This window comes from Branchiostoma belcheri, unplaced genomic scaffold, assembly GCF_001625305.1.
Source record: "Branchiostoma belcheri isolate BF01 breed outbred unplaced genomic scaffold, Haploidv18h27 scaffold231, whole genome shotgun sequence".
Lineage (NCBI taxonomy): Eukaryota > Metazoa > Chordata > Leptocardii > Amphioxiformes > Branchiostomatidae > Branchiostoma > Branchiostoma belcheri.
Window position 1 is genome coordinate 12,972 of NW_017803834.1, and position 27,737 is coordinate 40,708.

Sequence of the window (27,737 nt, forward strand, 5' to 3'; positions counted from 1 at the left end):
AGTGGGCAAATACTGCAAATTACTTAATGTTTGCAATAGCAAAAGTTCGCGGTCTTAATATTCTGCCACCAACAATCAATGCACATGGACATCAGCTTGTAGATGTGCTTCAAGTTTAATTGTAAGGCCTTACTGACTGGAAATTTATACAATAGGTTTGCTTTACTGTCTCACTTTGCATATTATTTATCAATATTGACTCGGTCTTTGACTGATGTACATTTGGGGTGCATGCTGGTAGAGTTGTCTTCACCTGTTCCCCTTCCACTTGCCATGTGGAAAATTTTAATGAACAAAATAAACAAATAAACAAGAAGCCATAGGTGACAATTCTCCGTGAAGTATTATATATTGCAACAAAAAGAAGTAGCCATTGGCGACAATTCTCTGTGAAGTGTGATAAATCGAACAAAGAAAAATTGTTTAAACGCGCGTCGGCTCAGTCATCTTAAGACGCAACAACCAATCAGAGATGCGAGATGCCTACACGTGACGCGGGAAGGGCGCGCGATGCCCGAAATATTTTGCGTCAATATTCAGCGCCGTGATTCAAGAGATTAATACCCGGAAACAATTTTTTTCTTGTTTTGAACGCATTAACATGCATTTACGCTAATCTAGTATGATTCAGGGTTACTTTTTTTTTAACCTGCCATGGCCAGATTATCTAAAGATGTGTGTATTGTGTGTACAATCTATAGAAAGAGAAATGTACATCAGGTCCGATCATCCGATTTTCACGTTTCGGTTTTTTGGACTCGGTTCATGAACGTATTTTGGTTTGGCTCCTGGAATGTGCAAAAAAATGACTCCCGGGACTGTCTACAGGGAACACTCGCACATTCGCGGTGTATCAGGACAGCGCGACTGGTCGTCATTAGCGCAGTAACAGTTGCATAAACGGACGAAACCATTTCAAAGAAATGGGGATGTTTCGAAAATAAGCATTTACTCCAATATCAAAACAGCTACGGTAAAAATAAAAAGACGTGCATCATCCCGGACATAATGCAACACCACATGCGAAATTACACAGAAATGCGACGTACGGAAGAATGCGTTTTGGCTGCGAACATCTTCCAAAAAACTTGGCATCTCTTAACCATGGGCAAAAACATCTGGAACCACTTATAAAAACCACCCCGTATCTGCATGAACTTTTTTGAACCCCACTGCTATTCCAAACAACGCGTTTTTCTGGACCATTCCAATTCGCCTCGTAATTGTAGGGGTGCGTCTGCGATATTACATTGACCGCGAAAGCAGCAACGGCAAAAATACACATTCGTGCATCAACACGGGCATGCCCGCAGACGGCGTATAAAATTGCGTGCCGATTACACAAAGAGAACCCAGTGTTTTGACTGCGAACATGAAAAATCAGCCGATTACAACACTCCGTCCGGAGGTCCTGACCTCCTTCACGGAGTAACAAAGAATGGGCCCATTACGGCCCAGATTAGCCAGAGTTAGTGTTACACAGACTAAGCACCCCCCCCCTCCCTTCCACCTATCCCCACTCACCTGCTTCCTCCTCTCAGGTCAGTCACTACAACATTAAGGAAGGGGACAAGGAGAGACTTGCAATGCTGGCATCTGAAACAAAACAGTAGAGAGAACATTCAGAATACATAGTACCTGGTGTAGTGCTTGCACAACTGTGTGGCCCAAGGGCTGAAGATGGGCACTGCAAGATGTCTGATACTTCTAATCCATTTCAACTAAAAACTGAATCGAGAACAAGAGGACACAACCTGAGGATAATGAAAAAGTCCTTAAAAGAGAACAAACAGCACACTTCTTCACAAACAGGATGGCCACTTGGTGGAATAGTCTACCAGAGGAAGTGGTATCAGTACCTACTGTAAACTCCTTCAATAATACAATAGACAAACATATGGAAGACCACCCAGTAATGTATGACTATACAGTCCTGAATTGTCCACTTAGGCCAGAAATGACAATTCAGTAAATAGACAAGCGTCCTGTAATGGAAGAGATCTTCCTACCTGGCTTCAAGTGATCTACTATCAGTGTACAAAATACTTTTTTGAACCAGGTTGCCCACTCGGCAAAAATTAGGTTGCCCATCAGAATTTTAGGTTGCCCCACCTATAAGTTACTACTTTCCTCAAATTAAGCAATGTTACATACATACGCCTTTGACAATATTCCTAACAGCCTTTAGTTAACTGATACTAGTAATAGCTATTAATTCCTAAAATTAAAAAGCATCTGCCGGATACAGTGGTGCAAGCCAAGTGGGCATGATTTTGGGGGGTTGGGGCATTCTTAAAATCCAAGTAGCACACTGGCCTACCGTTCAAAAAAAGGTTGCATGCTGTGCTATCTACATGTACTCTAATACCCACTCAGTGTTGAGGTTGGAGTCGTCAGGTGTCCAGCCGGCCATGATTTCCTCGTCGTACAGCAGGGCGTTACAGCTGTAGCACCTCATACAGCTGCTCATGCGCACCTCCATGGCGTAGTTGTGGAAGATGCTCTGTGTGCTGGCGTAGCGGGACGACCCGTGGCTGTCCACCGAGTCACGACGGTTCAGCATGCCCGGTATGGGGAGGCTCCCTGTGGGGGGGAGGGGGGGAGTGCCAGAGTGAACTTTGGTCCTTTGTTGAATTTTTTTTTCATTTATTCACATTTCTACATGAGTGCATATGTCATATGTCAAGAATAATTATGGGGCACAAATATATCAGCTGTCTGCAACTTGAATTAGAAATTGCACAATGGACCTGTCATTACATCACTGTGCTCTTCTATATACAATAGGCACACGAGAGATTGTTATTAACTTAATAATGATAATCAATGGTTTGTTCATTAACAAATAAATTTATCAGTTACTTAATTAATGTTGTCAGATATTTACTTAATTGTTATCATTTGTTGTTATGTTGTTTGTTAACTTAAATGTCATGTATTGATATTTATAGTTTTTGTTAGTTACTTTTTATGCAACACTTTGTTGTGGGGAAGGGGTCAGATTGACAAAATTGGTCTCAGAGGGCTGAATTGTTGATTCATTAAAAACGTACTGAAAACTTGTTCTACCATGATGCATAAAAACATTATTCAGTATCATCATCATATTCCTATAAAAACATAGGAATAAACATTTGATGAGTGTTTAGGCTTTTGTAAAATCTTAAGTGTTACACATAAGACAGAGCTTGACTGACCTGCCATGTCTGGTGGTGTCCCCACCAGGTGTGTCTCACTCCTGCTCAGGTAGTCCAGGTTCCTGGAGCTCCTCTTTGGCGTCCTCTCCCCTTCCGAGTCGTCCCCGTCGAAGGTCACCAGGCTGTCCAGTTCCGGCGCCCTTAGCATGTTGTCCGTCCTGGTGGTCAGCGAGCTGCCCATCAGCTTACTGGCCATGGCGCTGGCCGCGGCTTTGAAGACGTCCAGTTTGGAGCTGGAGCCGGAGCCCTGGCGGCTGTGGACCGGCGTGAGGGCCGGGGAGGCGCGGTCCTTCAGTCCGGTCACCTCGCTCATGGAGCGAGGCATGCTGGGAGAAGACGTAGGAGAGGAGATCCGACCGCCACTACTGAACATGGAGGCGGCGGCGGACTTCAGGAAGCTGAAACCGGAGCCAGAACCCTGTCTGTTGTGAGAAGGTGTTCTGGAGGGGAGGGAGGCGGCCACCGCTATGACTAGTCCCGATTCGTCTGGACTCTCCGACAACTTGTTGGCCAGCGGGCTGCCGGCCGAGCCGAGCTTGGCGTGACAGCTGGGGGACTTGTGCATGTGTCGGACCACGTCTCGAGGAGGACTAGTGTTAGCTGACGTGGGAGAGGTGCCCGTGCTGTCAAAGTTCTGAAACAACTTGGGCATGTCCGACTCTAAGGCCAGACTCAGGGATCTATCGCTTTTACCTTTCGGTTCACTTGGCACTGACTTTGCTATTTTCTCCTGTTTGGAGTCCATGTCATCGTCCAATGGCAGTAAAGGATGGAAGGACGCCTCTGTGAGGCTGGGCCGTCTTATCCTAGACCTTCCGATGCTATTGCACTTGGCTTCTTCAGATTCCTCTTTTGCGTCGTCTTTCGTTTCATCCGTTTCTTCCTTATCCAGGTCTTCGTTCAAGAACGGGTCCCACTGGTTCTCCCAAGAGTCTTTCCTGACCAGTTCTTTCTTCTTCTTCTTCTCCTCCTCTTCCGACTGTTTCCTCGACATCACACTGTCGCCTGAGCTTCTTTTCAACCTCGTCGCTGCCCCCGCGGCCTTTCTGTGTTTCATGACGGAGGCGTCGCTGCTCGAGCGGGAGCGGCTGCCGTCCGAGAACCAGCCCACGCTGGCCGGGCGAGAAGCGCCCTTAGTTCTCTGTCGGGCCTGGTTGACGCTGTCGTCTCGACTCAACCCAGACAGCAGCCTGGCGTCGCCTTTGAACAGGTCAATCTTCAACTCCGCGTCCATTTCGCTCTCGTGACTCCCCTGTCGGGACAGCACCTCCGTGAGCGTGACGTTACTGTCGCCGCTCGGGTAACGAGGGCGCTCCACACCACCGCTGCCGCTTCCCCCGCTGCCTCCGGCCGCGCGCTTCATCTTGGACGGGTCGCCGGCGCTCTTGTGTCGCTTTCTGGTGGATCGCGCCGGTCTGATGGCGGCGGAGAGGCTGTAGGAGCGCTCGTGGAACACGGGCTCCTCCACGGAGGTCTGACTGGTGATGAGAAGTCCGGCTGCACTACCTGTCAGGAACAATAAAAACAACTGTCCATACTACAAAAATACAGCATCTTTTGATATATAATTCATTCTCATTCTATAGATTATGTACTGTAAATCATGATGATTTTCATAGTACTTTACACTTGCTGTTTTTGCGATCTCTTTTGTACCACAAAGTTATCATAACTCGCCAAATTTGTTCTGCATCTGCTGCCACTGTGAACATATAGTTCCATGAACATGTCCATTTTTCGGTAACCATGAATATAAAGCGATTTACAGTATTTTCCGTACATAGGATAATGACACATTTAATTAACAATTTTTTGTACCAAACAATGATCTGTATGTTTCTTTCTACCTTGTGTGAATGCTTACACTTGCAGTGCTGCTCTCAGCAGTGCAACAACTTGTACAAACCATGCAACTGGACAAAATGAGGAGAGCACAGCACCAAACCACAGGCAAACAAACAGAGGCAACAACAACATGCATAGCAGCTGACATTCAATAGCAGAGCTGTGGGGACACGGCCCCTAAGATAACAGCCAAGCGGCTCAAGTAGTACTACTTGTGAAAACTAAGGCCATGTTGATTTCATTATATGAATTTTCAGCCGTTTCCAAAAAATTAAAAATCTTAATCATGCTGTGAATCATACAAAACAGTTGCAAAATGAGCAAATATACACCGTAGGTTGAAAAAAAACCATTGGAAAACGATACCAATGTCGTAGAATGCCAAAATCAAACGAAAAAGACGAAAATGTGAAGAAGTGAATTTGAAGACTAGATTATTTGCCAAACCATACTCTGTGTCATTTGTTTAACCTTCAAAACCAGATTTCATAATGAAAGCAACTTTTTTTTTGCCAAACTTTTTTTTATTCGCATGCACGCATCTAGTTTGGGGTTCCCAGAGGATATCATCCATATAATCAAATCAACATGGCCTGATGCACAAGGCGAACATACACAAAAGTGCAAACAACAAAAGACAGCGTGTTGACTGGTGAAGTTAGTGACGTTATAGTAAGTTGAGCTTGATGGAAAGGAAGGTATGAAGAGGACAATATAAAATGTGATAGTCTGTCTGACAAACTGAGCAGTATCCTTCCTTGTGGCAACTTACAAGGAATGTCAGTTTGTCAATCCAGGCATTAGGCCACACCAATTTAATTTGTTGGTTCTCGGATTCGCCTCTTCGTTTTTTTCTGATTTGCAAAAAAAAAANCCTTCCGATGCTATTGCACTTGGCTTCTTCAGATTCCTCTTTTGCGTCGTCTTTTGTTTCATCCGTTTCTTCCTTATCCAGGTCTTCGTTCAAGAACGGGTCCCACTGGTTCTCCCAAGAGTCTTTCCTGACCAGTTCTTTCTTCTTCTTCTCCTCCTCTTCCGACTGTTTCCTCGACATCACACTGTCGCCTGAGCTTCTTTTCAACCTCGTCGCTGCCCCCGCGGCCTTTCTGTGTTTCATGACGGAGGCGTCGCTGCTCGAGCGGGAGCGGCTGCCGTCCGAGAACCAGCCCACGCTGGCCGGGCGAGAAGCGCCCTTAGTTCTCTGTCGGGCCTGGTTGACGCTGTCGTCTCGACTCAACCCAGACAGCAGCCTGGCGTCGCCTTTGAACAGGTCAATCTTCAACTCCGCGTCCATTTCGCTCTCGTGACTCCCCTGTCGGGACAGCACCTCCGTGAGCGTGACGTTACTGTCGCCGCTCGGGTAACGAGGGCGCTCCACACCACCGCCGCCGCTTCCCCCGCTGCCTCCGGCCGCGCGCTTCATCTTGGACGGGTCGCCGGCGCTCTTGTGTCTCTTTCTGGTGGATCGCGCCGGTCTGATGGCGGCGGAGAGGCTGTAGGAACGCTCGTGGAACACGGGCTCCTCCACGGAGGTCTGACTGGTGATGAGAAGTCCGGCTGCACTACCTGTCAGGAACAATAAAAACAACTGTCCATACTACAAAAATACAGCATCTTTTGATATATAATTCATTCTCATTCTATAGATTATGTACTGTAAATCATGATGATTTTCATAGTACTTTACACTTGCTGTTTTTGCGATCTCTTTTGTACCACAAAGTTATCATAACTCGCCAAATTTGTTCTGCATCTGCTGCCACTGTGAACATATAGTTCCATGAACATGTCCATTTTTCGGTAACCATGAATATAAAGCGATTTACAGTATTTTCCGTACATAGGATAATGACACATTTAATTAACAATTTTTTGTACCAAACAATGATCTGTATGTTTCTTTCTACCTTGTGTGAATGCTTACACTTGCAGTGCTGCTCTCAGCAGTGCAACAACTTGTACAAACCATGCAACTGGACAAAATGAGGAGAGCACAGCACCAAACCACAGGCAAACAAACAGAGGCAACAACAACATGCATAGCAGCTGACATTCAATAGCAGAGCTGTGGGGACACGGCCCCTAAGATAACAGCCAAGCGGCTCAAGTAGTACTACTTGTGAAAACTAAGGCCATGTTGATTTCATTATATGAATTTTCAGCCGTTTCCAAAAAATTAAAAATCTTAATCATGCTGTGAATCATACAAAACAGTTGCAAAATGAGCAAATATACACCGTAAGTTGAAAAAAAAACCATTGGAAAACGATACCAATGTCATAAAATGCCAAAATCAAACGAAAAACACGAAAATGTGAAGAAATGAATTTGAAGACTAGATTATTTGCCAAACCATACTCTGTGTCATTTGTTTAACCTTCAAAACCAGATTTCATAATGAAAGCAACTTTTTTTTTTGCCAAACTTTTTTTTTATTCGCATGCACGCATCAGTTTTGGGGTTCCCAGAGGATATCATCCATATAATCAAATCAACATGGCCTGATGCACAAGGCGAACATACACAAAAGTGCAAACAACAAAAGACAGCGTGTTGACTGGTGAAGTTAGTGACGTTATAGTAAGTTGAGCTTGATGGAAAGGAAGGTATGAAGAGGACAATATAAAATGTGATAGTCTGTCTGACAAACTGAGCAGTATCCTTCCTTGTGGCAATCCAGGCATTACATATTTTGAAGCTAGGATCATAGCAAACCTTCTGAAGCATGATTTTGAGAAAATCCACAAAAAGAACGTTGTAAAAAAAGAAAGTTCTTTGTTATTATTTGCTACCTGATTTGGTACAAGTGCAAGCTACTATACTGCAAAACAAGCCAGCTAGTCTTCAACAGTTGACAATGATTGCAAAGCCCTCTCCATTGCTAATTATGTGTTACGAAAGTGGTGTATAATGTTGGCCTAATTCTTTTGAGTTTTGATGCTGATATAGTCTGCAATTGATGCTGATATAGTCAGAAATCGGTGCTGACTGCCATAACCGTAATTTCACGGTCATCCTAGTCACCTGGCTATCAAAGTTACCTCTCTTGCAAACCCTTGAACCAGAAGGTGGAGATAGTGTAGAATATTTTCTATTATCCTGATCGTAATTAGTTATGCTCCACCTGTAGACTGTATGTGGAGCTATCTCTGTGCTAAGACTAGTGGTCTGAGAGCACGGGGGGAGGGGGGTGTAATCTTTTTGGTGTGACAAGCTCTTGTCAAAGGAGATCAAACATTGCTAGAGTCTCTGGATAATGAATGATAAATGACTATTAATGGTCAATGCAATAGGGCAGCACTCAAATGCAGTCCAGCATGCATCAATGCAGCACTGAACCAGCAACAATGCAGCACTGAACCAGCATCAATGCAGCACTGAACCGGCATCAATGCAGCACTCATCAATGCAGCACTGAACCGGCATCAATGGAGCACTGAACCGGCATCAATGCAGCACTGAACCAGCATCAATGCAGCACTGAACCGGCATCAATGCAGCACTGAACCAGCATCAATGCAGCACTGAACCGGCATCAATGCAGCACTGAACCGGCATCAATGCAGCACTGAACCGGCATCAATGCAGCACTGAACCGGCATCAATGCAGTATTCATCCAGCATCAATGGAGCACTAATGCAGCATTAAACACCACCTTCCATAACGACAATAACTGGACGGGTGAGAAAGTGCTGCGTTCGGCCATGCTATGGTGCAAACTGGAGAGCGTGAATGATTAACCGGTTTTAGCATGTTAACTGTCACGCTGGTATGACTCACCGATAGGTACAACGCCATCGGGCAGAGATATCAAGCGTTTCACTTTCACTTTTGGCCTTCCATGGCCTTCAATATCCTTCCCTGGTGAGGAAAAACATGCAGAGATGTGGAGAAAACATTCATGTGAAAATTAAGGGTAAGTACGGTAAGTGGGTAATAATGGATGGATTGGTACAAAGTAGTAGATGATTCTGGTGAGTCAGGTAAGTACTAGTACATGGTGGTAGAAATTCTGTTGTAGGAAATCTACAGTACAGACATAAGAGGTATAACAACTAGGGCATCGAGTTGGGAAAATGGAACTGTTATATACAAAACTACTTCCGTAGTTGATACCCAACTCCAAGGAAAGAAAAAAGAACAGAACAGGACAGTTCTGTAAGTAGATGGTTGCATCAGATATTTTGCAACATGATGCCATCACCATTGTCCAGGTCTTTAGTACAATCAAGTGGTGGAACAGTTTTGTTGGTACACATTTTGCATTGTATTACATGTATTTAACAGGGGTTTTAGCCACCACTGAAATCTACTTTACTTTAAACAGAAATCAAAAATTAAGATAATCTTATGAGCAGGATCAATGTGTTTCCAGCCAGTACAAATTGCATAAAATTTTCAATTTTCAGATATATGTACTATGCCCTGATGTTTCCAATTGTACAAAACAAAGCAGCAAAGTTTTCAGTTGAAAGGTTTTTAAGAAACAAAGACCATGGCGATGCAAGTCTGCCGTAGAAGGAAAAGAAACACAACACACAAAACTGATAGGGAGGGAAGCAGTCAACACATCAGAGGATCTTAGTATCAGGGCTCGAAATTCATTTTTGGGAATAGGTGCACTGGTGCACCTAACCTAAAAATTTCGGTACTGTGAAAAGATTTTGGGTGCACAACATAAAATGAAGAAGAATGCCCAGAAAACCTAATTACAAAGTGAACCTTAGGCCACACCAATTTAATTTCTTGGTTAATGGATTTTTCTACAGAAATAATGGAGCGGGCGCGCGAAAAAAAAATAAAAACAGGCCTAGGCATCCTATTATGGCCCAAAATGGTACGATAGGAGCCATGAAGTCAACACACCAGGCTGGTTCAAAATTTAAACAATGAATTTTGAACTTTTAATGATACTACTGCATTGAAAGATGGAATGAATGTAACAAGTAGTAAGAAAAGGACTGTTTTCAACTGTTCAGGGCAAAATATGAGCATTTTGCAGTTGATTCTGAATTTTTATTTTTATTTGCAAATCAGAAAAAAATGAAGCGGCGAATCCGTTAACCAAGAAATTAAATTGGTGTGGCCTTACTACTGCTTCTCTTTATCAAATCTGAATCGGACAATCCTATTTTCTATGGCTAACTTGAAAACTTAAAGCAAATAACACACTAATGCAGGTTTCATTATATTTGGATACTTGAAAGTTGAGAATATCAAACTAGAGTACAATTACTATAGTACCTTTGGCTACAGAAATATCTAGATGTATTGGTGCACCCACTAAAATATTTAGGTACACAGCTCCGATTTTAGGTGCACCCTCAATATGCACCCAGTATTTCGAGCCCTGAATATAATACAGAGGGTACAAAGGGCCTTCATCTATTCATGGAAAAAATGGAACTGTTCTACTTTCAAGCTATCAATATAATGTTCTTCAGAGCTGAAACATTACATTTGCATCTTTCAACTACAAATTTGAGGTACAGTGCACTTGTATGCCTATGACTATACAGAACCATGGTGTTCCTGTACAGAAAACATGTTGGAACCAATCACTTAGTACTATCATGTTAAGAACATTAGGCAACAATTACATAACAATTATGGTACTTTAGTTGACAAGTTTGTCCTTCTAAATAAAAATTCGTTACAATTTAGTACAAAACTCTCCTCACTTCTTTCTATGCCAGTATAAAAGAATCTGATGATAGCAGACTACACATGATAACTTACTTGTGCTTCCCCTCAGCGTACTGATGCTGCTCATACTGCCAGAGTTACGGACAATACTGCTGACGCGGGGACGGAACGGCTCAGGCCCGTCGTAGTCCACCGGCTCGAACTTAGGCTGCTCCTGAACGGTGGCGTCTGAATCCACGCCGTTTGTATCATCCTCATCCTCATTATCTGTGGTGGACAGAGGTATCAGCATATATCTGTAAAGTGTCTTTTTTTAAGTTGATGGAAATGTCAGACTTAGCATAGAAGAACATCTTGATCATGGACAATCACATTTTTATGAAAAATTAGTGGCACTGTTGCATCTACAAATCAACCATGACCTTCCTCCTCAGGGCTCAAAATCCTTTTTTCAGTTACATGCAAAATTGCTACATGTACGTGCAACTTGTTTTCAGCTTTGTAGCATTTTGTAATGTAACAACAACATGATTCTATAAATTCAAGAGATCCCTGACTGCACTAGACTTTCTCACTGTGCAAATATGAAAAATTGTTAATTTTCAACTACCAGTATATGCAATATTGCAAGACCAGAATATTTTTACATGCAATTCTTGAAAATCATCTGCAAATAGCATTTTGCATGTGGGTATTTCAAGTCCTGTTCTTAAAGCTGGGGTAACATAGCGGGAAAATAACTGGCCCAATGAGTGGACCTGACCAACCTGAACTGTTGTCCTGCTTGCCCCTGCTCTTGTCCTGTGGTGCGTTCAGGTCACTGGACTGACTGCTGGTGGTGGAGTTCAGGTCCTGGTCAGTCAGCGGGGACGTCACGCCGCTACTGTCTCCCCGACGAACCTCCTCCTTCGTCATCGAGCTGTAGCCTTGGTCTGATTGGCCACCTGTGGTGACACGTGGAATATCAGGAATTCACTCGTGTTTGCAAGGATTTGCACACTAGACTGTCTCACTTGACATTATGTTGCCCCAATTTTTTTCGTCTAGCATGTTCTGTGTGTATAGACAGAAACCCATGTACAGGGCTCTAGCCAGTGCTCTTTTTCCATCAATTGCTGGAACTTTTGCAGCATGTGACAGAAAAATTTCAAACCAATCTTTCAACCTTGACAAACAAAATTGACAAAAATCTTGGATTAAAATATAGAAACAATCCAAAACGATCACCAACAATGTCTCTCAACCCCATGATTTGCCTCTCAAAATGCAGAAAATTTCATTTTTGAAGGCTTAAAGCTGAAAATATCCCGAGGGAGCATGCCCTGTACCCCAAGGATCCGATCTTGACAGAAAAAAATTGAGCTGGCTAGAGCCCTGCCCATATATAAAAGGGAAACCTTTAGGTCTCAGGCTTCTTCAACCAACCTTACAAGTTGGCAAGACTTCTGTACAGTTGAGCTCAAACATAGCTCCACTAGAGCCAAAAGCAACATGCAAGTAACAAAGGAACATACACGTGCATGCGGTAATATGTAAGTCACTCAACAAACCCCACAATGACATGTTTAGAGCAGTATGCAAGCAGTGCAACAAGTTATGACAAACTTAGCAAAAGCTTGCATCACCATTAATAGCACAAACAAGACTAGAGTTATTTTCTATACATTACAACTTCAAGCCTCTAAGATGAATTAACTGTATCATTCAACTATTTGTCATATGATGATGCTAGTTGCTCTTGTATTACTGTAAATCACTTTATGTTTGCGGTAGCAAAAGTTCGCAGTCTGAGAAAAAAGGACATCAGTTTCTATATGTTTTCGTGGTGGCGGCAGGTGCAGAAAAGGAAAGTCGGTCAAGTATTTGGTAATAATAAGTTTGCAGTACAGAGGTGACTGCAAAAACTGTGATTGTAAAATTACAGCGGAAAAATTGTGATTTACAGTATTGATAAGAAGCCATAGTTTGAAGCATACAAGCGGCTGCAGCACACCTACCCATGCTTATTCTATCATGTGTGTCCAGCTTGACATCGCTGACAAACTCAGCACCTGTATGGGAGGACGTCCCATCCGTACCGGGGAAGCTCTCCACGCTGGTCCGGCTGACCGCGTCCGCGTCACTGCTGTCCGAGGCCTGCAGCGCGGCACGCCGGATCCCCCGCCGGAACTGTGCCATGGCCAGGATCACGTTACGCAGCTTGGTCCACAGCAGGAAGCCGTCTCTGTTACCCGTGGGCCAGCGGCTCTCAAGAATAGCCTGTGAGAATGGAAGTACACATGTACTAATATGTCATTATGAAAAGTTTATAATCCTCAAACATCTTGATAAGGTATCCATCATACTGTAAATTACAATTTTTCGTGGTATATTTGTTGTTTACACAATCACAAATCCATACGATGAACTTATCATTACAGTGAACAAATAATTTGCCAACTTTCTTTTTGATGCCGCGAATGCATAGTTCTGTAAACATGTCTATTTTTCTCAGACCACAAAATTGAACATGAACCGTGAACATGAAGTGATTTACAGTACTAGTGTACAAAAGTATTTTTAGGTACCTGACCATATACAAATATCTAGGTGCACCAGTGCTCCAATTTTGGCTGTACATACACCCAGTATTTCAAGCCCTAAAAAGGCAATACTGTAAATTACTTTATATTCAAGGTACTTTTATATTTGTGGTTTTTGCGGTCACTTCTGTACCACGAATTATCGTTACCGCAAACAAATAATTTGTCGACTTTCTTTCTTCTGCACCTGCCGCAAAAAAATCCATTTTTCCAGACCGCGGAATTTTCTTACCTCGAATATAAAGTGATTTATGGTATCGAAGGAGCACAAGTTTCTCCAAATACCAGCATACCTTGTTATAGTGTCCGTAGGTGATGGCGTTTGGAGTGATGCCGTTGCGCTTCATCTCCATCAGCACTTTGACAGCCAGGACAGGCTGGCTGTACTGTCCACACAGCTGCATCACCACACGGTAGCACACCTGGGGACAGCAACAGGAACAGCACAACAACTCAGTATGAAATTAGAAACTTATTATGAAGTTTGAAATTCAGTATGAAGTTTGTATGTGTGGTATAGGACATAAGGATTGTATGGGCTTATGAGCTTAATCTAGGCCACACCAATTTAATTTCTTGGTTAACGGATTCGCCCGCTTTATTTTTTTCTGATTTGCAAATAAAACAAAATTTAGAATCAACTACAAAATGCTCATATTTTGCCCTGGACAATTGAAAACAGTCCTTTTCATCCTAGTTGTTACAGTTATTCCATCTTTCAATGCAATGATATCATTAAAAGTTCAAAATTCATTGTTTAAATTTTGAACCAGCCTGGTGTGTTGACTTCATGGCTCCTATGGTACCATTTTGGGCCATAATAGGATGCCTAGGCCTGTTTTTATTTATTTATTTTTTTCCGCCCCCCCCCCCCGCTCCATTTTTTCTAGAAAAATCCGCTAACCAAGAAATTAAATTGGTGTGGCCTTAGGACAAATAAATTCTCACCTCGTCCAAGTGGTCTCTCCTGCAGGCATGCTGCATCTTGACCAGCATGTCGTAGGCAGTACGCAGGGCGCGGGCCTTGGAGTGAGACGCCTTCACGTAAGCAGGCAGGCAGATAAACCACAGGCTGAAACAATGGCTCAGCAACAGTCTGTGGTGGGAAGAAGACAGACAAAACATGCAGGGCTCGAAATTAACATTGTCCCAGTGTCAAATGACACTAAATTTTCAACTTGGGACAATTCAAATTATGTTTCGGGACAATTTCAGGGCAATTGGAAAATTCTCAGACCGTCCACGTCATTTAGGAACGCGACCCATCCATCCTGCTGCGGGCCGCCGGCAGCCCATAATACTCTGACAAACATTTAAATTTGACCAATCAGGGATTCCAAATATCAGGGACGGTGCCATGCCCATGATATTATCATGTATTTCCCTACATATACTAATAAAGTGGACTTCAAATTGTACAAATTCAGTTGTTGTTTTCTTATTGTTGTCATCAACTTATTTCCTGAAAAGCAGGCTGGGACAGTCCATCTTCAGTTCGGGACAATTGAAATCTATGTTTGGGACAATTCACTCACTCACTCACTGCTCGGCTTAGCGTCCGTTGTTCCCCGTCATGCAAGGGTTGGACGTCGTGGGGTGTCGTTTGGGTCTAATAGCTGCTCTCCAGCTGCTTCTGTCTAGCGGGTTGGCCTTCTGCAGTTTCAAGTTTTTGACATCTTCCCTAATACTGTCTATCCATCTCTTTTTTGGACGACCCCGCGGGTTTCGTCCCTCTACGGGCATTGTCATGACCTTCCTTGGCCAGTTCTGCGGGTCCATTCTTTGCACGTGCCCATACCAGCGAAGTCTGTTGTAGCGCAAGATCTCACGTAGGCTGCTTACACCTAACCTACACCTAAGCTGATCACTTGACACCCTATCAGCCAGTCTACTGGAACATATCCATCTAATCATGGCGTTGTCACACCTGTCTAGCCTTCTAAGGTCTTCTGTGGACACCGCCCAGGTCTCAGACCCATAAAGCATTACGCTTCTGACACAGGAGTTAAAAACATGACCGCGATTTATGAAAGGGATGCTTCGGTCTGCAAGTATGGGAAGGAGCTCGTGGAAGCTCTTCCAAGCCGATTTGATCCTGGCTGTTACAGCATCTGTGCAGCCCCCCGACTGACCAATCATGTCACCCAAGTAACAGAAAGTAGGGACCACCTTAAAGGTTTCTCCAGCGACAGTAACCTCTTGTGTAGGTTGTACAGGGGATGGTGAGTTACTGTAACATTGCCTGCAGATGAAATTAGGGTCTTCTTTCAGTTTCCCTTTGATACTAGTGCATTTCTTGTGTATCCAATGCTGACAGTGGGGACAGAATATCGAGTTTTCATCAACACCCTTTCTGCAGACTCCACATGGAAACTTCCCTGTCTCCTTTTACTGGTCTAGTGTCAGAGTACTTGCAATGTACCACCATAGTCTTCCCAGTATTTACCCGCAAACCATGTGAGCTTAGGTTGTTTTGCCAGGGGCAGAACCTCTCAGCTAACAGCATGAGGGTTTCTGCTGCAAGCCCTAAGTCATCGGCATACAACATTTCCCATGGGCAACCTGTTCTAAACCCTCTTGATAGGGCTTCCATCACGATGATGAATAGTAGAGGACTAAGCACTGAGCCTTGGTGGACTCCGACCCTAACATCAAACTCTGAGCTGTAACTTCCATTTATACGAACACTTGACCTGGCATGACAGTACATGGACTGCACAACCCTGACTAGCCATTCCTGACTAGCTTTCTCATTGCCCACCAAAGCACTTCTCTGGGCACCCGATCGAAGGCTTTTTCCAGATCAACAAACATGAAATACAAGTCCTTTCTCTTTGAGAGGAATTTCTCTTGGAGCTGCCGTAGTATGAAAATTGCATCTGTAGTGCCTCTCCCCGGCGTAAAGCCGAACTGCATGGAGTCAATGTGAACCTGCTCTCTAATCATAGGTTCGAGCACTCTCTCAACTACTTTGAGCACCTGGTCGAGAAGTTTCAGACCGCGGTAGTTTCCTCTCTCTAGTGGGTCCCCCTTACCCTTATAACAGTTAATGATGTAGGATAGATTCCAGTCATTTGGTATTCTTTCTTCCTTGATGATGGCATTTGTGAGGGAAGCAATCTGGTCAGCCATGAACTCACCCCCGGCTTGCAACATTTCAGCCACTATACCTGAGGGACCTGCAGCTTTACCTCTTTTCATAGCATTTATTGCTTTAGATGTCCTAGACTTGTCAATTTTGGGAGGAGGGCCATACACAGGTAAGGCTTCGTCAAGGACCTCTGGGTTCCAAGGGAACTCAACATTTAAGAGTCTATCGTAGTGACATTTCCATGCGGACAGTTTGTCGTCCTCCGTGAAGGCAATACTGCCGTCATCCTGTTTAATGCATTTTTCACCGGTCACATCCTGGTTTTCAGACTTCGCACTACGTGCGAGTTTGAATATTTGATTTTTCATGTCATTGGTTGTGATGTTACTGAAACGGGCAACTTTTCTGGGACAATAGTAAAAAAAGTTAATTTCGAGGCCTGACATGGTCTTCACATGCACAATTTGCATGTTGATTTGATTATGGATAACATCCTCTTGGAACCCCAAACTGATGCGAGTGTGCGAATACGATATTAAAGAGTTTGGCACAAAAAGTTGCCTTAATTATAAAATCTCTGTGGTCATGAAGGTTGAATGAACGACTAAACACACAGAGTATGGTACATGCAAACTTGGAAGTGTGAGATGGCTTACTACCATGAAGAAATGCAATGTGATGGTGCAGTTTTCTTTGGTTAGGAAGTAACAGAGCACAAATTACATGTACTCACTTTGCCCACAACATTGGTGACCCAGAGTTCTTCTTAGCAACCTGAAAGGCAAAATTTCTGAATGTTAGTTAACTAGTTAAAAGCCATACTTTGTACCTTGTACAACTGTTGCGCAATCAAGTTATTATTGTTAACTATAAACAATGTTTCAACTGCTCTAATTCTTTGTTGTATCTAACTAAACTGGCCATTAAATCAGTTTATCTTACCGCTTGTAAGAACTTTTGACGTTAACACATTAATTCTAACATGTAAATAGTGAAACTATTTATCACTTCTAAAAGTCACATACACCTGCGTGATCTAGTACACGGACCAGTGCAGGTTAGGTGCAGGCAGACATCAGAAATACCTGCACAGGACCAATTCTATCTGCTCTAAGGTGCATATGCACCCAGAATTTCGAGCCAGTGACTGTGGTATAACTAGCAGTGCGTCCTAACCTTCTGTGACTGCCTGAGCTCGGCCTTGGTGCGTCTGGTGACAGCCATGGGGCTGCTGGGCTTGGCGGTGCTGACTTGTTTGAACTGGTTGGCCAGGTTGGGGGGGCGGAGGAACAGGCTGTGGTCCAGGTCGGGGAACACCGTGTAGCTGTACTTCCTGTCGTCAGGGAGGTCCCGCGGCTCGGGCGGAGTCACGAACACCGTGTGCTCGCTGGGGACGATATTAAACATTGGGTTAGATTAGTGATGCATACCTAAACCCAATTTTAGGTTCAGGTCCGGATTCAAGTCCAGAGGTTTAGGTTCAGTTCTGGACTTGTAACTCTGGACCTAAACCCACGGCAATATACAAAATTGCATGTTGGCAACCTTGCAATGTTGTCTGGGTGAAACTTTGGCCACATAACATGGAGGCCGGTACTTGACGATGCCCTATGGCAATGTTTTCTTCGTTTTGCAGCAAAGATTTTACAATCTACGGAAGGTTTTAGGTGGTTTGGAAAGAAAAGGGGTATGTAGTGGTCTTTTATGGTAATAAGTCCGGACTCGGTTCTTGACTTTTAGGTTTTTTTGGACTTGAACCTAAACATTCTTACAAGTCCAGATCCAAGTCCAGTGAACCGGTATGCATCACTAGGTTAGATATAACACACCAAGAACAACAGCTACTTAACGCAACAAACAAAGTCTGGTTACAACCTGAACACTTTGACTGAAAACAGTTACAAGTTCACTTGATCAAACACATTTAAAAAGTTTTGAATAAGAAGGAATTGGTTAAAAGTTGAACACTTTTACAGGTTTGACACTTTTTACAGGTTTGACTAAAAAGAGACTGATTACAAGTTGAACACTTTTACCTTGTTTTGAACACTTTATCTTGTTTTGAACACTTTTACCTTCTTTTGAACACTTTACCTTCTTTTGAACACTTTTACCTTCTTTTGAACACTTTACCTTCTTTTGAACACTTTTACCTTCTTTTGAACACTTTACCTTCTTTTGAACACTTTTACCTTCTTTTGAACACTTTTACCTTCTTTTGAACACTTTTACCTTCTTTTGAACACTTTTACCTTCTTTTGAACATTTGAACACTTTTACCTTGTTTTAAACACTTTTTCCCTGTTTGAACACTTTACCAAGGTAAAGAGTATGGTTTAATGGTTAAAAATTGAACAAGCTTTGACTGGAACAGTCTGGTTACAACTGGAGCACTTTAACTAAAAAGACCTTGGTTACAAGTTGAACACTTTTAACAACTGAAGGTAAACTGTTCCACATGTGTAATTCACTTGATGTCTACAGTAGCAAAATTTCATGGTCTGAGAAAAATGGAGGTATTCACAGAACTACATGTTCATGATGGTGGCTGTTGCAGCACAAAGAAAGTCGGCGAATGATTTTTTAATGCAAATGCTAAATTTGCAGTTCAGAAATGACCGCGAAAACCATGAAGATAAAAGTACCATTAAAAAAAAGGAATTACAGTACCTCTTAAAGGATTCCTCCAGGTCGATAAGCTGTTCGTCAGGCCTGTCCGACCTTTCGGGATCGACCTTGTCCATGCACTCATCGAAGAACGCCAGGCTGGTGTCCTTCTCCGACACAAAGGAACACTCCTCGATGAAGCGGATAAACATCTGGGTCTTCATGATCTGGGTGAAGAACTTCTGGTTGGTGCTGCGGCTTCTCAGAAAACCTGCAGAAGAAGTAAGAAAAAGGACGGAAAATATCATTTCCCGACAGAAGGATTGGACCATATTTTGTACCAGTCATACCAATTTAATTATCAACTGGTTTTCAAAAATACCTGCTTTATTTCTTCATAATTTGCAAAAAAAAAGAAAATAGTATTCTGGTTCGAAATCAACTCCAATATGATCACATTTTGTCCCTAACAGTTAAGGAAAGTCCTTTTCTTCCTAGTTGTTACAGTTTTCCCATCTATCACTGCAGTGCTTCAATTTAAATTTCAAAATTCCTTGTTTGACTTATAAACCAGCCTGGTATGTTAACTTTATGGCTCCTATCATAACACTTGGGACTATCATAATGATGACTAGGTCTGTTTATTTTTTCACCCTGACCCTTCCAAAAAATTCCAAGAACCAAGAAATCAAATTGGTATGGCCTAACAATGTACACATCCAGTTGATAACACACAGTTTAGAACACACAAACACAGTTGACAAGCACATAATGCAGTAGACTTTACCTTGCAGGTCGAACAGGGAGCTGGCATCCGTTGTTCTCTCCGTTGGCTTCTCCGTGATGGGAAGGAGAAAGTGTCGGTAACCCTTCAGCAGGCATGCCATGAACCTCAGGAACGCTTCCTGGATGGCAAGCTCTATGGACAACTGCAACAACAAAACACCATATTTGTTTCACAAAAGTAGACACGATGTTTAATTCTGCCACAATGCATTTCAAGGCTCGAAATTCTTTTTCTGCATACCTGCACTAGTGCGGGTAAGATTGAAAATTACCTGCACCAGACAAGTTTTACCTGCACCACTCAGATTTTAAGAAGTATGGATCATACTAAAAACTGTTCAGAAACCATTGCCATTTCTTCTATACTTCATTGGTGGTAACAGTGAATGCAGCAAATGAAAAATCCACATACATGTACATCGACATTTGTACATGGACTGGTACAGGTTAGGTGCAGGTAGACAGAAATACCTGCACAGCACCAATTTTACCTGCACTAAGGTGCATATGCATCCAGTATTTCAAGCCCTCTATTATGACTAATCAGTCAAAATGACTGAAATTACCATGAAAGTCAGTCCCAATGTCACGTTGGTGCAGTACCAAAACTTTCAGCATGGGGGCAGCACTATACACCAACTTCCTTTAAGGAAGACTGTATACAGAAAGGATGTGACAATAAGGAACCACCCACCTTCTTCTTCTGTTTCTTCAGACCATCGTCTAACGGAGCCAAGTCCACAGCCACTTCGTCCGGTGTGGTCTGCCGATGAACTAAGGAACAGCCAAGGCTTAATATCACTGTTTCTCACAAGATACCAACTTAACAAAATGAGATACTGTGTTATTGCAAAAAAGGTGTTTGAATTCTTTTAAAGGCAACTGAAATTTCAGGGCAGCAAAACCAAAAAAATATTCTAGATGAGGAAATCTGTCTGATATTGATTCATACCACATTTTAGTCAGTGTTTTAGACTTAAAGTGCCTGAAATAGCCCAGAACAAGTAAAATCTGAGATTTTATACCTCCGGGCTTTTTGTTTACAACAACTATTGTTGCGCGCCGCAGGACTAGGGTTTTAAACAAAGAATTTATCGAGACCGGACACCCCTCTGTGCGAGGGGTCACCTTCGTGGACGAGACTGACAATACCTAATACACGCCAAAGGTCAACGGTCGCGACCACTTTCACGTTGAAAGGGGTGTCCGCGGGCCACCAAAAGGCACCATTTTTACGCCCGGAAACACATATACAATAAAAACAAAAGAACGTGCATCATCTACAGCCCAATAGCAAAACATACACCGAGTCCCAAAAGAATCCGTCCACCCAAACGCGAGAAACAGCTGCGAACATGACATTCTAAATCTCTCACAAAACCCTTCCGCGGGAGGATGTCTCCTCCCCCGGAGGTAAAAAGCTACACAAGGCATCTCTTTATTTTTGGGTACCACCTATAAATAGCTAGAACCAGCCTACAATGGAAAACAAGCAACTGTTTTATGTTGGCGACATCGCATTTTTGCATTACAGATATCAGTATGCTATGGGATAGGGTTGATTCAACTTACTGCAAATGCACATTAAAAGAATGACCAGAAAATGAAAATTCAGTTTTGCCACCAAGAAATTGCATTGGATGCCTTTAATCACACGTTTTTTTATAACTAAGCTACTTACCTTACCACCTTTCGCATTCATTCAATACATCAGACATGAAATTAACTATAGCATACTTCTTGTAGTATACATGTTACAAATATACCAACAATACAATACTCAAAATGCACAAAATGAATGTAATACTCATACAAAAAGTACACACAAAATAGTGAAGAAATTATCACAAAATTGGGGGAAAATGGACATAAGAGCGATGAATAAAGCATGAATGAATGATGAAAATCCTTGACGAAAGAGTGCAGAATTAAAATCAGACATTTTATAGGAAAGAACTTACCACCAAAGTAAATACTTGGGAAAATATCAACTGTATGAAGACATAGGGAGAGGATAATATATGTTTGGGATTACATACAAAGCAGATCAAAAGTTTGTGTTCAAGAGGCAGGGGTACCTTCTGGTAATGTTTAGACAGCACTATAAAAATTTCAAATTGTATTCACCATGGATGTACTGGTAAGGCCATGTTGATTTGATTATGATATATGGATGACATCTGTGCACGTATGAATTTTCTTCTGCTTCTAAAAAAGGTTTTCGACAATATTGCAAATCATACAATGCAGCTGCAAAATGGGAACATATTTCATTGCAAAAAAAAATATTTGAAAATGTTTGTAACAAAAATCAATTCCAAAGGAAAAGACTAAACGTGAAGAAATGAAAATAAATACTCTACCATACTCTGTGTCAATTGTTCAACCTTCATGACCACGTAGATTTCATAATGAAGGAAACTTGTTTTGCCAAACTTTTTTTATTCGCACGCTCGCATCATTTTTGGGATTCCCACAGTATGTCATCCATATAATCAAATCAACATCACCTAAAAAACGTCTTGTACATTCGTTGCATATTAATGCATGCAACTTAAAATTAAATATAATTCAACTCAATATTGTCATAATATCCAGAATTCCAGATAGGAACTCTGCCTCTTGAAGAATATTTAACGGTGTCTTTGTGGCTAAGCAAGATGTGATTGATACACAGAGGGAAAAGGGACAGGAAAGACTAAAGAGCTGTAAGGAGTCATGTACACAATGTTCTTTTTTTCTACGCACAGTACTACATATGCACACAGTTACTAAATATATACTTGTATATTTTATGTCATTCCGATGCTAAGTTTTATAATCAACAAAAAATCATGCAATGTCACAGTGCAACTGAATCTTTTTCTTTTTTGCCAGAATAGTTGATTATTTGATTTTCAAGTGATTTTGTTACGTTGCCCAAAGGTTTGAAGAAAAAAGGATTTCAGCCATGCAAAGCGATAAATATGTTAGCACTGTAATTATAAATACATGTATCTCAGCGAATAAATTATAAAACCTTTAAGTTAATCAAAGATTTAAAAAGAATTCAAAACTTACAAAGGTAAGAAATTGAATAGTGCTTGTTTGTTATGAGGCACTTTAAGTTTTCAAAAGTTTTTTTTTTGTAGAAGCGACACAAAAATCAATGTGTGCTCATATGCATGTAACTAAGGCAAATTAGATGCACATGAATTCATCATATCATTCTCATAATAGCTTTCTACTAAATGCACATATTCTATAGGAATTAACAGCTTCATTTTGGAACTGTGTTTCTAAAATAAACTCTGCTAAATGGATGACTAGCAGGATTTGTACAAATTGTTTTGCCTACTTTTTTTATCACGATTTATTGTATCGCAGCAAATAAATGAATTCAGTTGCTATTATGCATTCTTTCCCTTTACCTTCTATCAGTTGATTGCACAGGTGGACTAGAGAGTTTCTTAGCAGCTTTGCAGGTTTCTGTTAAGTGGAAGGAACAAATAATCGTTTAACCAAACTGGCAGAGTTCTAGTCCCGAGAGCATTCTCTATATCATAGTTCTCACTAGGCTGTTTGAGCGTAGGGGCCCCCTACGCTGTGATTTTGACCCCCTACGCTGTGTTTCAACCAGCGTAGGGGTGTTTTTTGGGGGCAGAAGCTTCATTAATCTTAAGCTATAACAGAGGGAAAACAAAATCTGTACCCCAATAAACAATAAATAGTGTCTTAAGTGGTTAATATGAGTTACAAAATTTTGGGGGAAGAATATCAGGCCCATGTTTTGGGGACTCGGTGCGTGACTCGCGCCGCAGAAAGTTGCCCTTCTATACCTGACCCCTACGCTGTGAAAAAATCCTGGTGAGAACCCTGCTATATATACATGAGAAGTCATGATCATGTAAACATAAAATTATTATAATTCTCAGAAAGTGGTGGGCAAAACCTACCTTTTCAGTGCCATGTACTAAACATGTCATGACTTAACAAAGATATCACAAAAAACTGGCAAATGTTAACAAAAATTAGTCTTATAAAAGTATGCATTACGTTGATTTTACTTCGTTGCCTCGTTTGAGTTAAAGTAACAAAAACAGTGCAGTTACACTTAATATTACATAAACCTGATTACATTTTCAGTCAGTGAAGAATAGTATATTACGAATATCAAATATAAACTTCTTGATGTACACATAAGAAGCAGTGGACCTACCTTTGGGAGGATCTTGTGGTTAATAAGCTTCTTGTCTCCAGGTCTGTAAATAAAAAAAGACACAGATTATTTTCAACAGAGGTACTTCTTATTCTTGTGGGTAGATTCTGTCAAAAGTTGGATGCCTTTCAAGCTTTGCACATTTTCTTAAACTTTGAAAAACAAGATTGAAGTAAAGTAGCTGAGAAAGACCAGTGGTCGAAATACTTTTTTTCAGTGCTCTGCAATATTGCAGAAGAGTCAAAATTTTGTTCTGCAATTTGGAAATACTTTCTGCAAATACACAAGCCTCTATACTACAATCTTGCAGGTTTATAAGCATGAACTATTGATTGATATGCAAATTAGTGAAGACATTTTGGAAGTCCAAAAGGAAACAAAAGATAGACAAGTCAAGACAAAGTTGATGTAAATTAGTGAAGAAACTCCTGTTGTTTCAGAACAGGAGTTCACTTAAAAGTGTTGTATGTCCATGGGGCCAAGAGCGTCAAATCCCAAGTGCCAATTTTTCCTGCTGCAAAATTGCAGATTGTATAAATTTTTCTTCTGCAATCTTTGAAATCTATCTGCAGATTGCAGACAGGTATTTCGAGCACTGAAGACGTAAAGGCAACTCACTGTCTGATAGAGTTTGTGTCCAGATCCACACAGATAACATCCTGGGGAGGCTCGTACAGGTCAAAGTATCTCGAGTCCACCCCTGGCAAGGAAAAACACAAACTTTTTAGAACCTATTCAAACACTTGACATTCAACATGTTGGTAACTGAACAGTCCTGTAAATGATAATCTTTCCTGCAATTTAATTTCAACATTAGAAATTCTCTCCCAGCTTCTTTGAAACTTCTAAACTAAAGCTCTCAACCTACTTCACATTCTAAAGGGGGTAAATATAGAATTCCTTACCAACGATGAAGGGAACAGGAGCGTTTATGACATCAGCCAGGTCCAGAGGACAGAGGGGGATGTACGGACATGGCCAGTGGAGGGGGAACAGTATCTGTTGGAAACACCAAAATAACGTCAGCAAAAATACAGTGTAGTTTTCATGTGGTCATAAAATCTTTGAAGCAAACAAAACAGTAAAAGATATTGCTTCTCAATTCTTTGTTCCAAAATTTTCAATTTGCATCAAGAGCAGGACTGGGGACTACAAACTAGGTCTGCTCCGTTGATCAGTTTGGGTGGACCCAAAAAAGGGACATAAATATTTCAAGCCGATCGACCATTTCTAGCTCCATGATCTGACACCCGAGTGATGAAACGTTGTACAATAGGTTTACCAACATTAACATTAAAAATATAGTGTCTTCATGCAATTTTCACTTCGTCAAACTGTATTGCATAAGGTAGATCACTAGAGATCGCCAAAGTCTGACAAAAAAAGAAGAAGAAAAGATAATCCGTACCTACCAACCCTAATTTTTTTCAGGAAACAGGAAACAAAACATTTTTTTTCCTAGGCCTAATCTAAATGTTGGTGTTTGTGGGACTGACCAGTTGGAGAGCCTCGGCCACGCTGGTGAGGACAGCTGGCCGGAGGGAGTGCAGCAGGATCTTGTTCTCCAGCAGGGCGAACAGCAGCAGGTTCATGGCGTTGTCTGGGCCCAGGTTGGTCAGCAGGGCTGTCAGGGAGGCACCACTAGGAACAGCACAGGGCACAGTTAGCAATAGGGCTGCTTTACATCATGTACATCAGGTACAGGTACAAAGGTTTAGATGCAGGACTTGTACCTAAACCTGTACCTGAACTACTAGTAAGGCCATGTTGATTTGTTTTTATAGATGCCATCCTCTGGGAACCCCAAAACTGATGTGAGCGTGCGAAATTAAAAAAAAAAGTTTTGCAAAAAAAGCTGCCTTCATTATAAGATCACGAAATCTACATGGTCATGAAGGTTGAACAAATGACTATAATACTAGACTCATTTCTTCACATTTTCTTCCTTTCCTTTGAAATTGATTTTGGCATTCTACAACATTTTGGAGCTGCACCTGAAAGATTTTCATGTACAAAATGTATCATACTGGTACTGGTACCCAGTGCCAACATGCAGCCCCTACAGAATAACAGCTTGTCCTTTTATAACAAGCTTATATGGCCAGGCTTATCGTGGGGTAGGGACCTTACCTGAGGGGTAGGGGAGAATGGTGAGGCTGCATCAACAATAAGGAGTCCACAGCACCCATCTGTACCAGGAAAAATAAGTGTCATCCTTAAGTTATGGAATAAAGTTTGACATTGTTCTATGATTACTACCAACACAAGTGAACTTTCATGATAATGGCATAGTTTTCACAAGGCTATTTGAGCATAGACCCCCCCTATGCTGAGATTTGGACCCCCTATGCTGTGATTTGGACCCTTTTGCTGTGTTTCAACCAGCATAGGGGTGTTTTTGGGGGGAGAACCTTCATAAATCTTGCAAAAAATGAAAGTATAACTTGAGCTATAGCAGAGGGAAAACCTTAACTTCACAAAATCTGTCCCTCAGTAAGTGAGAAATAGCGTCTCAAGGAGTTATAAGTTTAAAAAACTTTCGGGAAGAATACCAGACCCCCTGCTGTGGTCATGTTTTTGGGACTCAATGTGCAACTTGCGCGTCAAAACTTGCCCTTCTGTACCTGGCTCCTATGCTGTGAAAAAGTCCTGGTGAGAACCCTATAATGGATAATATTGTTTTGATGTAGTTTTCACCTGTACGAGTATTCTTGGTCTCTGGGGCGAGGGAAACGGCACGTCGTGCATGAAGTGTGAGATGTGTCTCTCCAGCGGCACGGCGTGCGGCCCCGACACCGACAGACGGTACAGGTACGTCAGGAACTTGCGGAACGCGTCGAAGAACGGCCAGTGGGACATGAGGGAGATGCACTTGTTGGTGTGGATGGTCTTGGTCTGCCTGTCCAGCTCCGTCTGGTAGTTCAGCCGCTTGCGCTGCTCCTCCGTGAGTTTCTCCGGCGGGTAGCTCTCGTAGAACGACACGGCGGCACCGTAAACCTGAACAAAAAGGAAGGTACTGTAAATCACAATTTTTTTCATGGTACTTTTATATTCTCGGTTTTCACAGCCACTTCTGTACTACGATTTATTATTACCATGAATAGATAATTCACCGACTTTCTTTTTCCTGCACCTGCCGCCATCGCGAACACATAGTTCCACGTACATGTCCATTTTTCTTAGACCGTGAACTTTTACCAATTCGAACATAAAGTGACTTGTGGTGAATCTCCTTGTATAAAGATGATCAGATTGTATTAGATATACCTGTTGCTATTTATCATTATGCTTGACAATCCTAGGGTGGTTCAAGCTTGCTCCCTGGTAAAATTTTATAACCTTAATTTCCTGAAATGCCATTTCCCCCCTCGCATTTTGAGGCGCAAATTTCACTGGCAGACTAAACTTAGTTCAATGACGTCTCTTCTCATATCTTTACATGCCGATTTTTGTCCGTCAAAGATGACGGATTTGGCAACATTTTTGTTCGTCCTGGTGGGCAAAATCCCTAAGATGACAGAAGATGGTTGTTGGCTAGAACACTATATTGACACCACATCAAACATACAGTACCTTATCGGCATCCACGTTGGTGAGCACGAATGTGGAGAATACAGGGAGGGGGTGTTTGGCATCCTTGGGCCAACACTCGATGGTGGCCCCCATAGGAAGGCAGAAGATGGGAACTTGCTCCGGCAAGGGAAAACTCTCGTAATCTTCCATAGGATACCTTCCTATCAAGCCTGTACAGAAGATCAAAATAAACATTTAGTAACCAGAGATA

General features: G+C 42.0%; 1 protein-coding gene across 1 annotated transcript in view; it reads right to left on the minus strand.

The window, feature by feature from the left end:
* LOC109470765 (C-myc promoter-binding protein-like) overlaps nucleotides 1-27,737 on the minus strand; it is a 52,552-nt gene that overhangs the window by 12,442 nt on the left and 12,373 nt on the right. Inside the window, exons 5-28 of the mRNA XM_019769836.1 lie at nucleotides 27,527-27,696; nucleotides 26,651-26,950; nucleotides 26,084-26,142; nucleotides 25,450-25,594; nucleotides 24,859-24,952; nucleotides 24,572-24,653; nucleotides 23,954-23,996; nucleotides 23,166-23,223; nucleotides 21,717-21,746; nucleotides 20,450-20,529; nucleotides 19,757-19,898; nucleotides 19,033-19,240; nucleotides 17,539-17,749; nucleotides 17,096-17,136; nucleotides 14,220-14,367; nucleotides 13,565-13,693; nucleotides 12,687-12,948; nucleotides 11,457-11,633; nucleotides 10,783-10,956; nucleotides 8,824-8,904; nucleotides 5,934-6,608; nucleotides 3,198-4,703; nucleotides 2,373-2,583; nucleotides 1,525-1,596 (exon numbers count right to left, since the gene is read on the minus strand). Coding sequence (XP_019625395.1) covers nucleotides 1,525-1,596; nucleotides 2,373-2,583; nucleotides 3,198-4,703; nucleotides 5,934-6,608; nucleotides 8,824-8,904; nucleotides 10,783-10,956; nucleotides 11,457-11,633; nucleotides 12,687-12,948; nucleotides 13,565-13,693; nucleotides 14,220-14,367; nucleotides 17,096-17,136; nucleotides 17,539-17,749; nucleotides 19,033-19,240; nucleotides 19,757-19,898; nucleotides 20,450-20,529; nucleotides 21,717-21,746; nucleotides 23,166-23,223; nucleotides 23,954-23,996; nucleotides 24,572-24,653; nucleotides 24,859-24,952; nucleotides 25,450-25,594; nucleotides 26,084-26,142; nucleotides 26,651-26,950; nucleotides 27,527-27,696 — 5,098 coding nt within the window. The remainder of the gene's footprint in view (nucleotides 1-1,524; nucleotides 1,597-2,372; nucleotides 2,584-3,197; nucleotides 4,704-5,933; nucleotides 6,609-8,823; nucleotides 8,905-10,782; nucleotides 10,957-11,456; nucleotides 11,634-12,686; nucleotides 12,949-13,564; nucleotides 13,694-14,219; nucleotides 14,368-17,095; nucleotides 17,137-17,538; nucleotides 17,750-19,032; nucleotides 19,241-19,756; nucleotides 19,899-20,449; nucleotides 20,530-21,716; nucleotides 21,747-23,165; nucleotides 23,224-23,953; nucleotides 23,997-24,571; nucleotides 24,654-24,858; nucleotides 24,953-25,449; nucleotides 25,595-26,083; nucleotides 26,143-26,650; nucleotides 26,951-27,526; nucleotides 27,697-27,737) is intronic.